Source organism: Corvus cornix, chromosome 2 (assembly GCF_000738735.6).
Source record: "Corvus cornix cornix isolate S_Up_H32 chromosome 2, ASM73873v5, whole genome shotgun sequence".
Classification (NCBI taxonomy): Eukaryota; Metazoa; Chordata; class Aves; order Passeriformes; family Corvidae; genus Corvus; species Corvus cornix.
The window spans coordinates 132,470,183-132,487,280 of NC_046333.1; the positions used below are offsets into that span (position 1 = coordinate 132,470,183).

The 17,098-nt window shown below is 35.6% G+C and overlaps 1 protein-coding gene across 7 annotated transcripts in view; it reads left to right on the forward strand.

Moving 5' to 3' along the window:
• Window positions 1-17,098, forward strand: part of VPS13B (vacuolar protein sorting 13 homolog B) — a 436,854-nt gene that overhangs the window by 110,979 nt on the left and 308,777 nt on the right. Inside the window, exon 18 of one of the 7 annotated variants that reach the window (XM_039549961.1) lies at window positions 15,971-16,211. The exons of the other annotated variants lie outside the window; for them this stretch is intronic. Within the exon in view, the coding sequence (XP_039405895.1) occupies window positions 15,971-16,086 (116 nt within the window). The 3' untranslated portion in view covers window positions 16,087-16,211. Of the gene's footprint in view, window positions 1-15,970; window positions 16,212-17,098 lie in introns of those variants that run through there. 7 annotated transcript variants of the gene reach the window in all.

Sequence of the window (17,098 nt, forward strand, 5' to 3'; positions counted from 1 at the left end):
TTTATTTTATTTATGTATTTATTTTTTAAACTAGTCATACTGTTGTTCATGCATCCCAGGATTTGAATGTAATTTTTTATTGGTGCTTGACAGTGAATATTGCTGTTGTAAGTAGTTATGACTGTGCTTGGTATGCTCTGTCAGTAAACATCTGACTGGCCGGTTTAGAATTGTAGTGTATACAATGTAAAACACCTGTTAGATATCTGTTATACTTGATCTTTTTGCAGATTCTTTTAGAGTCCCTGTTGACTTTTAAAGAACATAGTTACTGTGTGTATTCAAGAGCTTTTCAAATGCTGTGGAATTGTGTTATAACAAAGATAACGTATGGTTCAGAGGGGTGAACTGCACTACTCTGGGCACGGTCTTAGGAAATTGTATCTAAAAATATACTGTTTCTGCCAACAAACTAGATCACTTCAGAGACATTAGGAGTCCATAGATATTTACGTCTACTCGTTTAGACTGAGCATAAGCTTTAAAGGAAAGCTTTGAGGCACTGACATAACAGCATTTGCAGTTCTGTTGAAAGCTCATATGATTGTGTCTTGCTATAGCTCTCATAGCTCCTGGTTTTATCAGTTAACTCTGTATTCCGTTCACTGGGCTTAGATGAGGTGGTTGTGATCACCAAAGTGCTAAGCACTTGATCTTTTGTCTTTCAAGAGAGCTTTTCATAAAACTTGCTTTGATGTGTACTTCGTGTCCAGGCTACTTTCCCAGTGGGATTGCTTTTATGCCGCTGTCTATTCGTATGTTGCAGTATCCCATATGTTATCAATGAAACACAGCTTGCCAGCAGATTTTGAGCTTATCACCAAGGTAGTACCTCTACCATATTCAGCAATAAGAACAATTGCTTCTTTAATTCATAAAATTTGCCTTCTGTTAATTTGCACAGTCTTGAAAAACTCTCTTCACAGGTACAAAATATTTCCTAAATGCAAGGAAAAAAAACTATCTGAAAAAGGGAGTAGTACTGGACCAAACTATTGTCATGACCTCAGTCTTCGCATCTCATGCCCTCCCACTTCCTTTGCTGCCTTCATTTGAATGATTTGCTGAGTTTGAATGTAAGCCTTTAGGCAAGTTTCTTTTTAACAATGTCAGTAGAAAGCTGTTCTAACTTAAAAACTGGATGGGAAAATGATCAACAGAAAAGAGCTGGTGATTTTTACAGCATTGCAGTAAGCGCTAAAAAGTTCACACGCATGGTTATGAGATGAAATACAGAAATATGGTACAGAGCATTCACTGAAAACACATTTTTTTCAATATTTGCCTATTAAGCATTCACTATCAGGCATTCAATCAGATGTTGCATTTGCTATGGTAACACTTGATGGATGAGAAAATTGAGCTGCAGCAAAAGAAGCTGCAGACATTATAACACAATAGCTTGAAGTGTGTGTGCAAGTAAAATGGATGATTTTTTAGTGAACTGAATTTGTGTATTTCCCTCTGTCTTACATTCAGAAGCTGGTCTGAGCTATGAAGGTTGTCGTTCAGGTTTCTCTAATAGTGTCCAATCTTTTCTGGGAGCCATCGAACTGTACACATGCTTCCAGGGTGAACATGAGACCGTTTTATTGTACCAGGTGGCTTTGTTCTTAGGCTTTCAAAACGAGTATCTGTAGGTTAATCAGATGGGTATCATTAGATTTTCCTCAATTTTTCCTTTGAAATTCTTGTTTGGTGTAATGCAGTAAGATTTAGCTGTGTGTAGAATATAAACTTCTCTATGCGTATGTATCACATTCCTTAATCTCCTTGGCAGTTTGAAAGAGTACTTTTACTCTATCGTTTGGCTATAATCACACACGTTGAATATAATTGAACATATTCTTATAATATGTTTATTTCCTACGCATTTATAGTACTTCAGAAGTTTCTATTGCAAAGAATGGAGAAACTTGAAGCTTTAATGTGCTAGTCTGTGTTCATATGGCTATGAACCACAGTGTAAATTTTGTAACTAACTCTTTGCTTTACTTTCCTTTGCTGCTGTTTTGAAACTGTTTTCATTAATAGTAAGTTGTAGTCAGTTAAGTCTTCTCATAATCTAAAGGGAAAATATATACTCCTCATTTCTGTAAAACCCACTTCAGATTTCTCCTATACCTAATAGTCACGCTCTATTTCATTGAGGTAGTACAGAGCTTTCTTGTTTTAGCAATTAGAAAGGTACTTAGTGCAGTTGCACTTGAAATTGCAGTTCAGAGCTGAAGTACCCTTATGAGTGCTTCCCTGTTTGGATACTGCTTACCAGGTGGAGCTCAGGAACCTGCTGGCCATAGTGTCAGGATGCTTTCTTCTTTTTGTAAGCCATAATAGCTGCCATTCGCTTTTGCTTTCACCTATATTAAATACAAATATAACCTCTCAACCAAGTCTTTGTATTAAAATGTTGATTATATTTTGTTGCCATTTTTTCTTAGCTTTCCCCAATTTTAAGCATATAAACAAAAAGAGCATCAAGGTGAGAAACGACTCCATGGTGGTTCCACTTCAGATTAACACTCTATGTTGTCTTCTCCTCCCAGAAGTCTCAAAGATCAACTTGACTTCCAAATGCTGCTCAAGTCATTCTTTTGAAAGGCCACTGATCATCTTACGACTTATGTGGAGTTTGGATTGGGACATGAGACTCATAACAGATTGCATGCAAACCATAAAAAATTTCTTAGTAAGAGGCAAATCTATTTGTATTTCAGTCAACTGCATTATCTATTCAAAATGTAACTTTTCTGTCTAGCATAATGAGATACAAAAAGTTCCATTACCCAAAACAAATTCCAGTTAAAAAAGATGCTTTTCATGTTGACAATAGTTCATGACTGTAACAACTTTGTGAGACTGCTGGCATTTCTTGGTAGATTTATGCTGGTGTTTAAGTACAGGAAGAAAATCCTGCGGCCTGTATTTTAAAAGAATCGAGGCTGGATGATCACAAGGCTTCTTTCTTTTCCTGTTCATTTTGTGTTACTTGATGGTTCACAAATTTTCTGTTTGAAATGTTGGTTCCCCCAGTTTTCTAGTTGAGGCCAGCTGATTTCTGAGCTATCCTTTTGTTCAGGTTGTCTGTTTAGTACAGTTCACCCTTCCTAGGTGCTAGCTGAAGTATATTTTGTTACTTTGTTTTTCTTAACTAACTCTTTTAAATGCAAGATATTAAATATTGGTAGTCTGAACCCCAGGAAACTGATTTGAAGTTAAAGACAAATAATGTAAGTTCCTGATCATTGTCATGGCATTCATCAGTGTAATCTTTAAAACAAAAAGAAAACCCAAAAAACAAAACATCAAACGTTCTTTTATAGTGACTGACCTATTTCATATACTAGTGGAAACATATCTTTCTCAGGAACTTACCAAGCAGCAGCTATTGAATGATCATCTTTATATATATTGCTGGTAATTCAGAGATATATTGTCATTTTAGATGTTGGCAAGATCAAACCTCTCTTTTTAATTGGAGCTCATTGGTTTTCATTGTAAGGCATTTTTACTTAGCCGACTACCTCAGATATTTTTTGTTTTTCGCAAATTCTCTCTGGCAAGGGTATCTTCCTTATAATAAGGGGAAAAAACCCCTAAATATAGAATTGTTTCAGCAGCATTCTGCTTAGTCAAGGTGTTCTGTGGAGGAGATGACTTGGGTTTGTATGATTTCATTGTTTCTTACATAGCTGTTCATACTGTTTCCTTGCTACTAAAGTTAATACTTTATGGACTGCTATGTAATGTGGATAGAAGCCTTTTGACTGTTCAGCTATCCTTGCTGTTGGTTTTGAAATGCAGTTTTCTGGCACTGAAACCTTTGATGTCAGGAAGGTTAGATAACTTCTTTGCTTTCTGTCCTTGATGTGGACCATCAGCTTTATTAGCACTGGAATCTGTGTCAGATTAATTCCTTAAGCCTACTGTGAGTTCCACGTGTTTTATCCTGCTTTTCACAGTACAACATAATGTTGTACAGTGCTACTCTTCTTAAGCTTTTAGTTCCACACCTGTTTCTTTGCAGAAAAAAAATGCTTCCAGAATATATAGGTACAGTAGAGTTCTCCTTTATATCATTCTCATCTGTGTTAAGAACTTTTTGATATTTCAGTTGTAGGACTCTGTTTCCCAACAAAAGTCATGTGACATCAGCAGTGAGGTGCAATAAGAGCTCTCTTAGGATTACTTAAAATAGAATGGAAGACTTTGAGTATATAAGGTTGTGTGGCCTTGAATGTGATTTTTATTTGATATATGAGCTGTGACATAGCTGTTGCATGACTGAGATGTGCCTGTAAGCGATGTAGTGTACAGATGGGGTTTCTCTGAAACAAAGCCAGCGACTAAATCTGAATGTGCTCATTTAAAGGGTAAAGAATACTTCATAAAACATATGGAAACATTTCTATGTTTTTTCATTAAGAAGGCTTCTTACTCCTTACGCATTTTTTATGATTGTTCATGCTAATGCATCATTTACCTGAGTTAAGACTGCCTGTGCATCAGTTCAGTTTAGTTACATTTGTGTAGTGGTATGAATATTTTATTAAAAAACCCACTAAGTATACTTTTCTATTATTCTAGAGCTTTTCATCATATCAAAGGTGAAATAATCCTTTTCTCAGAACCGTTGGAAAAAACCTCACCATGATGTGTTGCAAAACACTTCATTTAGGAAGAATAACAAAACAATAGTAATAGGGCTGTCGCACTGTAGGATTTGAATTAAATGGTTTTTGGGATCCACTGGAATAAAATCCAGAATTATATAAATTTGAACAAGAAATGTACACCAAACTGATAAAAGAGGATCTCACTACTCAAAGTATGGATACTGAAAACGTGTAGGAACCATAGCAGCCCACAACTCAGCAAGGTTTTTCTGTGTCGTGCTATGTCAATAGGAGAATTGAGTATCCAAAGCATCTGAGCTTCTGTGGTCTGTAATTACTTACAAGAACCCTGTGGAAGAGATATGCATTATTAACTTTTGTCATTTTATGAGAAAAAATAAAATACAAAATTTCTAAGTACTAACTGGTAACTTTTTCTACTCAATTTATTTGCAGGGATGTGAGGTGGAAATTGCAAATCCTAAGTTTTCAGTCCTGCCCACATATTTGTCTCCTGATTTCCCTGATTAGACTGTGCTTTAAATGCAGAACGTCCTTTAGCAATAGGTATAGAATCTGAGATGTTACAAATTTTTTTTCTACTATGATATCAAATCCATAGTGGGTTTTAACACTAAAATGTATTAAATTATTGTAGTGATGGCATTCATAGCTGCTTTTCAGAATTACTAATTTAGCAGAACAGGGCCCTGATGCTTGAGGTTCCTAGGGAGTAGGTCAAAACAAATAATATTTACCTTAGAAAAGAAGGGTATTAAGTACCTTACAAAGCAATGGTTTGTGTTCTCTTTACAATTGTCATGTCTCATCTATAATGGATCAAGAATTTTGCTTTGCGCCCCTCAGACCCATGATTACAGTGTGTTTGAGTCAGATTTTTTTTTAAACTATTTTTTCAGTCTAACCATACGCCAATGGAAGGCATTAGGGTTCAAGAAATAAACATGTAACACTTGCATCTAGCTCTTACAAAGTCGTAGATAGTCTTATAGAAACTTTTGGCACCTGTTATTCTTGAACACCCTCTTGAAGAGTTTTGGTGCCAGATTTTGATTTGTAGGCATGTTTATAAGGTTAGGAGGGTTTTAAAACATCATTTGTCCTGTCTTATAAAGGATGTGATTTCCTTTTACTTGTGGGATGTAGGATCATACTACTTTGTATAGGGGCACTATGCACTGCACTCCTGACTGCAGCTTTCCCACATATATAGTCAAGCAGATATGTGAGCAGTTTGTTCAGCTTGTAGATCCAGCTGGAAGTTGTTCCTTCTGATGGTGGTTTTTCAGTCATTTTTGCTGTTTTTCTGGCTTATAATGTGTCCACGTGAGCATGAGAGGCAACTCAAGGCAGAGGGGATGATGGCGTTGCCCCAATGGAGAATGCCTCATAGATGAATGAATTTATAAGCTGGTCTTGGTATCACTCTCTGCAACAATCTCAAGCTCATATTTTAATGCATCAGGTTCTTTCACTTTCTGAAAGATGTACAGTCTTGCAGATTAAGATCATTTACATTCTTTGTGTGTTTAATATAATTATTAATACTAGCTTCTTAGTGTTTCCACTGGACTTGGGCAAATGGCACAGGATTATTTGCGCTTCATCTATTAATGCTGAAATCGATTCTGTCTCAAGGAAAATGATGTCAAAGTTGATGAAATTTTACATTCTTCTATGCTGTAATGTACTTGTAGCATTGTGCCAAAAATACTTTGTGTGTTACTCTGAGAGGTAAAACAGCTGAATTTTTTCTTATTAACATCCCTACATTGAAAATTCACAAAGCAGAGGTCTGCAGTCAGCGTGTAGGTGGGATTTAGACTCTCGATTTTGAAGGAGGAACTTTTTGTAATGCAGAGTTTTCTATACTGCTACTATTTGGTGGTCATTTCAGAAGATGTCACTACTTAGCCACTCCTGTATGGTGAAATTTCTGCACATATACTGTTGTAAAAGTTTCATCTGGATTTTTTTTTTTTTTTTTACTTTAAAGGGAGGGGAAAATATCAACAGAGAAAGGTTGTCATCATTTGGGGATGTAAGAGGAGAAATTGGAAGTAGGAGCAGAGAAAAGAAACTTTTGATTGTAGGAAGGTCCATACGGAGATGGTGTTTGCGAAGGCATCCTGCAATTGTGAGGAGTTGTGAAGCAAGCCCCTGTACAGCTGCAGGAATATGCAGTGCAAAGAAAACTGCTATTCTTATCCAAAACTCTTCTAAGCATTACTATTATCCACGATATAAAACAAGTTTAAATATTTTTAGTAAGACCTGCCATGCCTTGCAGTTTGGTTAACAAGATGATTTTTGGTTAACAAGAACAGGCCTTCTGGTATGGTATTACTGGAACAAATATGAATTTATTGTATTTACTTTTCGGCGGATGGTGGTGGGGTTACTTTGGTTTTGTCTGTGTGCAAATAGTCAAGATGCATCTCCCTCAAGTCTCTCAGGCATTTTTTTCCTTCTAATTAATTGATTTCAGTGTACAAAAATCTTCTGTACATCAGGCTGTATGGCTGTATTCTGTGCAGTTTCTTACTAAAATAAGTAAATACATTACCTCATCTCTTAATTGCCTAGCTATGCCACTGATGACCCAATCCTTACAGCACAAAGTTGCTGCCATTGAAGCTCAGCCAAACTCCAGGGACCTCTCTGTAATATGCTGCTGTAGGCAATTCTTAGCATGTAGAGGCAAACACCTTTTTCCCTTGGTTTCATTTCCACTTTCATTTGCCCTGGGATTTTTATTTCCTAAGGAAGATTGACATTTCAGTTGCTTGAATGTGTAAATGAGCTACGTGTTTTGTCATCACTGGGTGCAATTAAAATATCTTTGTTTTCATCTTTGCTTCTTTCTATTTCTCTTGAATGTGTAATATATTTGTGAGCAAAGTAACTGATTAGCAATGCTGCTGAGGTAGTTTACGTGGTGTTCTAAGATCCTTATCACTACTTTCTTTTTGTTTGCTTTCTAATTTCTCAATTTATACATTGCAGCAGAAATGTTGTAGACTTCTGCAAATCTTTAGGAATTGTAACAGAAATGTTAGCTTATGTGCAGCTTGAAAGCAGCTTAATGAGTTCTAAAACTGTGGTGTTCATTTAAAAAAACCCAAACAAAACCCAAAACATCATCTGTACAAAAATTGGACTAATTCTAAATTAGTAAGTTTCTACAACTGCCAACAGCCTTCATTTTTAACATTAACAACTGTCTTCTGGAGAAACAAAATCTGATCATCAGCAAGATTATTCTTAATCTTTCTTTGGCCTTACCCTACACTGATGATGTGCTTAGCAGAAGAAATAATTTGTTGAATAAGAAATTGACTTTTTTTTAAAATATATGTCTTGTCTTTTTCTTTATGCATTGCATTTATGTGTGTCCATACCAGTATGGACATATTAAGATTCAAATGCCTTTTAAAGAAATGTTTGCATATGTGTTAGTATGTGTACTATTAAATTTCTTTTTATTCGGATCACTGTTTGGGGTAAATTCTCTTTCACAAATCACGTTAACTTCTCTTTCTTTGATGTCCTGTTGTAAATATTTTATGTCTTTTGTGTATTTTCTCCTGTTGCAATGCATTATTTTGATATTCCAAATCTTTCCACCTATGAATCTAATGGCAGATGTGTAGTTTCCTGTGACAGAATGAAGCCTATTGAAAGTTAGTGTTCAACATCAGTTGCCATTTCATCCAGCTGATCTACACATCGCTTCTGTGTACTCTGTGAAAAGTTTATTAGTTACTGTTTCCTCTAGGAATTAATTTGAAACATATGTCTGATTATTAATTATGCATTCTGGTTAGTGTGTTGAGAAAATTTATTTCCTGTGTTATTGACATTGTCTGAAGTCCTGGGATTTACACTATAATGTAATCACTCCAAGTAGTAGCTAATACACTGTGATGTTAAATGGAGAAGCTACACATTAGAATTTTTTCTATGATATAATTGAACTTAAAGAGGATTTTTCCCTTGCTCCCTTGCTTATATGCATGTCATTTGATGTTTCATTACTGTGGTTCATTATGCATTTGCAGAGTAGGGGCTTCTTAGCAAAGTAGGGGCTTACTGCAAAGGTAATTGCCTTTCCCATGTGCTGTAGTAGCATAATGGAAAGTCCTGAAAGAAGATGTAAGTTAAAGCTTAATTTAACGTCTTTTGTTTGATTGTTGGATAGAATGTCACCTAGCTCTACTTACCTTTAATTCTTTGGTGACTTGTCATAAGATATCCTGTTTATCCAGAAGAAATAATTGAGTTCTTCACAGTGAAGTTGAGCTCAATTTGCCATCCTGAGAAGAACCACAGGCTTGCCTCTGGAAGTAATAATTACAAATGAGCAAGAGTACTGCCATTGCAGATGCAGTAATTTTAGTTTTGTTCCATAAGCAATCATCCTCAGAGCAGAATTAACTTGAATGTGGATAGCCCAGATACAGACTAGGGAAGGATTTGATCCTCTCCAAAAGTCAATTAGTGCTTTTGTATGGACCTCCTAGCTCATATATGCCAGCTCCATGCTGGCATATATGAATTTAAGATATGTATATCCATTAAGCATAGGCTTACATATTTGTTTGTGGGGCAAGAATCTCATAAGGTAAAATATTACGGGGTGTGTGTGTTTCTTTCTGGAGACTGTTAAGCAGGAGTAGCTAATGTGAGGTCCGTGAAAATGTGTGGTGAAGAATATTCCATGTTAGAATACAGTGTTCTAGACATGAATCTAATCCTTCCACAATTGTAGCAGTGTATGCTTGTGCCTATAGGACAAAATTAAGGCAAATGAAATAAGAAACATCCTTGTAGTATTTATTATGTTCCAATTTTTCTGCATTATAAAGGGAGGAGTATTTTCTGTCTGTGACATGCTAAATATTGAATTAATTTCCAAAGGAATGTCTGCTTTTCATTTTTAAGATGGTATTGTATTTAATGCATTCTAGGCATGTGAAAATGATTATGGAAATGAGGGTCTGTGATCTGAACTTCACTGCCACTTGGGTGCGCAGTGTAACTTGTGTTAAAGGCCGCTGTTATTCAATACTGCTGCTAAGAAGGGCAGTTCTTTGTTAAGTGCAATAATCCCATTTTATTTCTCTTTAGGATACTTCTTTTTTAATAGATACAGGAATTATATTCTCACTATTGGAAGTTGCATTGAGAGCTTCATTGTTGACTTTTTAATGGTTTTATGTGGAAAAAGTGATTTGTCTGAAAAAAAGTTCCATTAATGGAAGGCCCCATATCTTTATTTCCTCATTCCACCACCCGACGTCACAGTATCAGAGTTCTAATTTTTATATCAGTATTTTTCCAAATATTTAATAAAGTGTTTCTAAGTAGCAAACAAGACAGTAGCTCTTCTGACTTGGACTAGTAGAAGGGCTGTTGCCATTTGTCTTTTCTCTTACGGATCGTTTTTGAAGCTATCTCATTACTAATCTCTCACATATAAATCTTCCTTCTCTGCTGATGACTGTAACTAGCAAAATTGTGGCATTATAGTCCCTCTGGAAGAATAGTAGTTGCTCCTTATGGTGGGGCAGTGTGAAAATGACCTGGACTATTGACCATCTCTCAGTTTACAGTTAACTAATTATATTAATTGGAAAACTTTATTAGTTAGCATTGCTCAGTCATAAATTAACTTGCTGAAATACAGTGTGTGAAGAGCTACATTTGGACAGTTTGAAGTGCTTAAGAGAATTGAGTTCTTAGCTTAAGACAACAGCTGGTTGGAGTGCTAGAAAAAAATTGATTTTCACCCATGAGCTCTCTGTCTTAAAGTCTAAGGGAAAAATATTAGTTTTCATCGTTTTATTGATGTAAATAAGAGAATATGCAATGTGTTGCTATATAAAGGAGAAATTTAGTTGTCTTTAAGGATTTAATTTAGCTGGGCTTTAACCATAGGTTCATAATTAATATGTAAATACTTAGCAGTGCTATAGAAGTAAAGGGGTTTTTAAGATTAATTAACTGTTTGGCTCTTCAAGACTTCAGGATAATAGAGGACAAACAGTGTTTTATTTTTGTAAATAAACCTCTTCATTTCTTTGTTGAAAAAATTGTACTTGACTGGAATTAAAGCTTTAGAAATGTATTTCACCAAAATATCTGCCAGGAGAATATTTTTTTTCCTCAAGAAAGCATCACATGAAATCCACATTTTATGGGCATGTTATGTAAGGGAACTACTTATCAACGCACATCTGATACAAGTAGGTAGTATGCAAATAGTTTATCCTCTTTTCTGCATGGAAATCTTTTCCCCGGATCTTTGAGTAAGTAACATGAAGTTAGAACTTCATTTTAATGTGGAAACAAAAAAGAATATGTAGTTTATTTATCAAGTTATTTTGCCTTAAACAGTATTATAAAATACAAAACAGTGGTCGTCACTTACTGATTTAATTAACAGTAGATGTAAGAGATACAATTTACTACCAAAAAAAAAAGTAAAATCTCAAAGATGAAGCAGTTGTGTAGTTTCCAAGCAAGTAATACAGGACACATTTAAAAAGCATAAGAAATGGTTTAATTTCATTAACTGTGGTCTAATATGTTGTGCATCCCACTCTTCGTAAACCACAGTGGCATTTACTGGCTATTGCTTCAAAGCACTACTGGTTTTCATCCCTTTTCATTGGCCAAATGTGTCATAAGAGCATTAACTGAAGTCTGGAAAACAGTTCTCATGGATTTTGCTTTAATGATAAATCTAGCATATAGTACACTTGCTGATATAATCAAGTGAATGGAATTTCCAAAATCTTGACTTAATGTCTTTTAAGTATGAAGCAATAATGTTTTTATGAAGTAGCTTTTAAATGGCATTTGTTGAAGTGGAGAGCAGCTGGATGAGAAGAGTCTGTTTCTAACTGCAATCAGCAATGATCATAGTATCATATTACAGTCACCCTATAAAATAGCTTGTATTTTAAGAAAAATGGGGGGAAAAAAGGAAGGTAGGAATGGAGAGAAAAGCAAGCATGGTCTGTGTGATGCCCGAAGGGGTCTGGAATTGGTTACAGTCGGGTAATGTTGCTTCAGCTGTTTGGGCAACAGTAGTATAGTTCTCAATATAGGAAGTTCTTTATCAATTATTAGGTTTTAAAAATGTTTTGGAGATACAGTCAATATGCATCTCTCAAGCATTTTTATTATGTAGGGTGGCTTTTAAATTCTAATGTTTACCAGGATAAGATTTAACTAAAATAATGACCATAATTATAGAACCTTTTGCAGTTCTTCCCTGTATTTCTCTGTAATACAAAATCTTTTTTTACCACTTTTGCATTTGTATCTATTTGTGTAAATGGAATGTATCTCTGCACTGTCCATCTTTTTCAGTTGATAGGCTTTTTGAACAGGGAAAATATTTTCTTTTGTTTCTTACAGAACACTAAATATGTTAGTGATGGTGTGTTCTAAAATTTTTCACTGCTGAGTCTCAAACTTTCATCTAGGAAACCTTTGTATCCTTCAAACAATTGTTTATCATTCTCTTCTTTAACGTGTAGCGTCAGTGAGTGAACTTCAAGAATTTTCTGTTGTTGCTGTTTCAGCAGTAGCTTTCAGTTTTCCTGCAATAGGCAATGTGTATCTACTTTACTAAATTATCAAAGTCTGCCAGCTTAACATTGCACAGGAATGTCTGGCATAATAAATGCATACCAAGTTGGGAGACATGAAATGCTCTTACTCTGCAGTGCTGTTGATCAATATTCTTGAATATTTCCCAAGTGGGACTCTTCTATACTTTAATTTGTATTATTTAATTTTAAAAAATGGCATGCTATCTGCAGCAGAAAATGAATTTCAAAAATGACTTTATTTCCCTAGATTTTCGGGTTTTTATTTGCTTCTAAAGGGTTTGATACAGTCTTAGGCAGGATATGAATAAGACATACATAATATAACTGTACCTAAAATGCCAGCCAGCTAAGGCAGGCAAATTTTTGAATTTGAGTTTTAAATTAAAAGAAAACAAAAGTGTAGATTACTTGATTGTGAAGAAATTCTAAATATGGTTTGACTTGTGCAAGCAAAAATAACATAGTCATCCCTGCCATGTAGCTGTATAGACACATCCTTCATCATAAGAACTGTGTTTCCCTATCCATTAGTTCAAATAAGTTCATTTTTTTCCTGGAAAAGACTTCTTGTTGAAAGTGCTTTGCTTACCTGAGGTCTCTAGACAAAGAAGAGGGTCTATGGCTTGATTTAGTTGTATTGGAATGCAGTTCTTCAGGATATGGGAACAGCCTGAGGGAAGGTTGCATCATGAGGTGCTTATATCTTTAATTTTTTAATTGGGACGTGTTATCTTGGAGGGCTCAGACCACATTCAAATCCATACATACAACAAGGCTAAGCCAGGTTCCACATTTAGTCTGCTCAGGGAAGTAGGTCCTGGTGTTCTGCTGGCTTTTATGGACTTACCCTTTTGCAGAGCTCTACTACTTTGAGCGTTCAGGGCTCTCCTTCCTTGTCGTCTGTCTCTTACTAGGACATTCCACCACTCACCAACCACCTTGTTCTTCTCCTTGCTCCCTTTCCCTCTTAAATTTGTATTCTCTTACAGTTCACTGCATAATATTAGTACATAAAACCACTAATTCCTCTTTTAAAATTCTTTTGTAACATTCACAAAAACACTTTCTTAAAGATATCCTGAGAAGTCACATTTTTGCTTTATGGGCATCGCATTATTTTGGTCTATAATATTGTGGTCATCTTTAGCTGTTTTTCAAGAAAGATATTTTAGGTTTTTATCTGAAATAGGGCCAATTGATTTCTTGGAAGCTCTTATTAAGATTGTAGGTCATTTTAATAAAGCAATTATTGTTCTTTTGAATGTAGTTTTTTCATCAGTGTTATAGTATGCCATTAAATCTTGAAAACTTTGCCATCAAACCATCAGTCAGTTTCTGCCCTCTTCCATTTATTATTGTATCTTTGGTATGAACTCTGCCTTCAGTTTACCAGGTTAGTAATTCCATTGTTAAAGCTTTATACATGTATTTTGTAGGCTGTAGATCCAAGATGGGTGCAAAATATGTATCCCTGAAGTTAAAGATTTTCTGTTGTGATTCAGAAAGATAGTTGTTTGAATGAAAAGGAATAATTTACTCTGCCCTGTACATTTACCCTGTGTTGGAAGTAAAGGGTTAAAAGTGGAAGAATGGTGAGGAGGACAGTAAATTTGCCCAAGTGACCTTGCTGTTGGGAATGCTAAGAATACCAGGGTGGGAAAACTCCATTTCTTATGCCTAGTGCTGTTCATCTTCTGTCTGTTTTGAGAAGTAGAATTCCCATGTAGAGATAATGCACTCTAATGCCTGAGCCTTCTGCTGGGACAGAGTGAGAGAACAAAAACTCAGAGATCATAAAAGCTCAGCCTTGTGATAAACTACACATGCATGAAGCCCTTTGGTATACTGGGGCAGGAAGTGGCCCCTCCTGCTCTCTGCTAGGAAGAGCCGAGCCTAACAGAACCTGTGTCCCCATGTGTCTCTGTCCGCTGGGATGAGCTGAGCCTAATGGCGCCCGTGTCCAGGTATGTCTCTGTGTCCCCATGTGTCTCTGTCTTCTGGGATGAGCTGAGTCTAATGGTGCCCATGTCCAGGTGTGTCTCTGCCACCCAGCATTGTTAGTGAGGGAGTGAAATAAATCTACTCTTTGCATTTCAGCTGTGGTTTGGTGGTTGCTCTGGTTACCTGTATGTGTTGATTCATACTCTCTATATTCTAAATAACCATTTTTTGTTTTGAAGTGTGTTTCTTTCTGATTTTGTTACATGTTGACATGTTTTAGTGGCTTTTATACTGGATATGGCTGAGTACTGTTCATCTGAGTCTGGTGCCTTTTCAGCATTTACTACAACCTGTTTGGCTTAAAAAACCAGCTACCTTTATAGACATGAGGAAATGACTGTGTTGTTGTTAGTTACGTATCAGTAATTATAGTGATTAGATCTTATGTTACCATAATATTAACATAACCTTCCTGTACATTTCTGAGCCACCAGTAGTGATATTCCTGGTGGATGACACATACGTGGTCTTGAAATGTCATTAGGTCATGTTTAGGAAAGTGACCTTTAGGAAGCCCCTTCTCTTCTTTCTTGAAATGATGCAATTAACTTAATGAAGCAGGGGCAGTTGGGAATGGATTCCTGCTCATAGTGGTCCCAGGTGCTGCCAAGTCCTGGTCTATGCAAGGAAAAATGTGGTTAATGTTCTCAGTGCCAGTCAACGTCTACTGTACCGATGTGTCGAATTGACATCTTCCCCTCAGCACATGAAATCTGGAAGAGCTGTTATGAGTATGTAAACATGTCGCAGTCAGAAAAGAGAGCAATTTATAAGGTCTGGTAAATTTTTGTGTTTCCAAACACCAGAGAGAAGCAAGCACAGGTGCCTGCATATTTGAACTCAAAGTTTAATGGATGAAATTAATCTAGGATTACTCCTGATAGTGTTCATAGTTTCTCATCTTTTCTAAGGCAATTTTAAAATGCTGAAACACTTACCATACAGTGATGGTTCTGAATAAATAGGTGGCAAATAGTTTTAAAAATTTTCTTCATTTTCTTACTGATTCATTTTATTCTTGATTTTGGCATACGAAGTTTCTTAAAGGAAACTTGCATAAAATTAAGTTTACTGCTTTTTCTGGTTGATTAAAATGTTTTTAACATCTGTATGACCACCGTGAAATTCTGTGGATGCTGATGTCTTCTAAACAGTACTGAGAGAAAGTAATTTTAGTTGAGTTTTAAAATGTATTAAAGTCAGTGTAAATAAGCAACTTAATCACAGTAAAGTGTTCATTCTGCACTTCTCTTTATCAAGTGTTTTTAGGAATTCACCTGTGATCTAAGCAGTTACAGTAAAAAAGAAATAGAAAAATCCTCTTTAGCTATAGTAAATGTGACAAAGCATAATATATAACTAGTAAGAAACTTTGATATACTAACTATAATTGATTCCAGCGATTTGTCTGTTAAAGCCAATGCAAATAATTGTAACATCTGTCAAAAACCAACCACTAGCATGAAAACCTTTTAACATTTTGCACTTAATAAACTATTTTATACATAAACTACCTTATTGTTTATATTAAAAACTAAAAAATATTCGGTCTGTTCCAGCCATTCTAACAAAAACTTTAATAAGTAGACATTGCATAAAAATGACACAATCCAGCAGTTATTTGGTAAGGCCAGCATAATCATAAATTTACCATCCATGCTTTTCCAAAAATACTAACCCATATTGTTCTCTCTGGACCTGTTGCAGGGATGACTAATCCAGCTGCTGAGGTCTCCCTTTATGTGTTTGATGGAACACTTGGCTTGCTAGACTACAGCTGTGTGTTTATGTGCAGTGCACACCTGCAGGGGCCTGACAAATAGCTGTAGTATGCGGAGTATACAAAATTACCCTGGCAGTGCTGCAAATAAGGAAGTTTCTGTTTTGAAGTCCATATGTGTGTGAGCTTGAGATGCCAGCTGGGGTATTTATGTTGCATTGCACAGATGTAAAACTGCCAACTGATTTTATACCAAATAAAGGCTAATCTTCTTATACATACTTGGTGTCAGAGTTATGAAGTGGTACATAAGAATGTTCTCACGACTTAGCTCTTTTAAAATAAAAGCTGACATTAAAAATGCTCGAATGCACAATATGCATAGATGCTAAAGACAAAAACGTGCTGTATTTACTTAGATATCTGCTGTAGGATGGTATTTTAAAGGTTTTATTATTGGTGATATATAGTTTTTAGCTGCACATAATCAGGACTTGATTTATTGTATTCATATACACTATGCTATATATTCCTTTTTCCAGGAAGTCACTTCAGCTCTGTGGTGAATCCAGTTTATGGGTTCTGAAATGTGAAAGCCCAGTTTATATAGCTACCTAACTTGAAAGCTTTGCTTTCCTGTTTTCAAATGTGTTTGAGCACAGTGATAATTTTTCATCAAATATAATATGTATATTGAAATTTGTTATAATTTTTAGTAAACCTTGTTTGTGAAAATACTTTCAAAGGTAATACTTGCTTCCAAATACTAAAGAAATTACAATGGAAGCACTAATTTCATTTGCTAAAGCTAACAAATAGCACAGATATGAGTTCTGATGGTTTGATGATTTTAGTCAGTAGCTTGGCTTTTGGTATGAAGTGTTTGTAAAGCCAACAAGGTGAAATTAATAGTTTGTTTTGGGTACTTAAGTACTGCATGCTTAATCCTTTTTAAATACCTAAAATGAAGGCTTAGCAGGGGAGAGAGGGTTAACGTGCAGATGTGAAAGTGGACAACTTTTGTGCTTTTGACTAGTCACTGGAAGTTCTCTAAGCCCTTAGTTACTTTTTTAGGCTTAACACACTTTCCTTCTATTAATTTTTTTTGCATTACT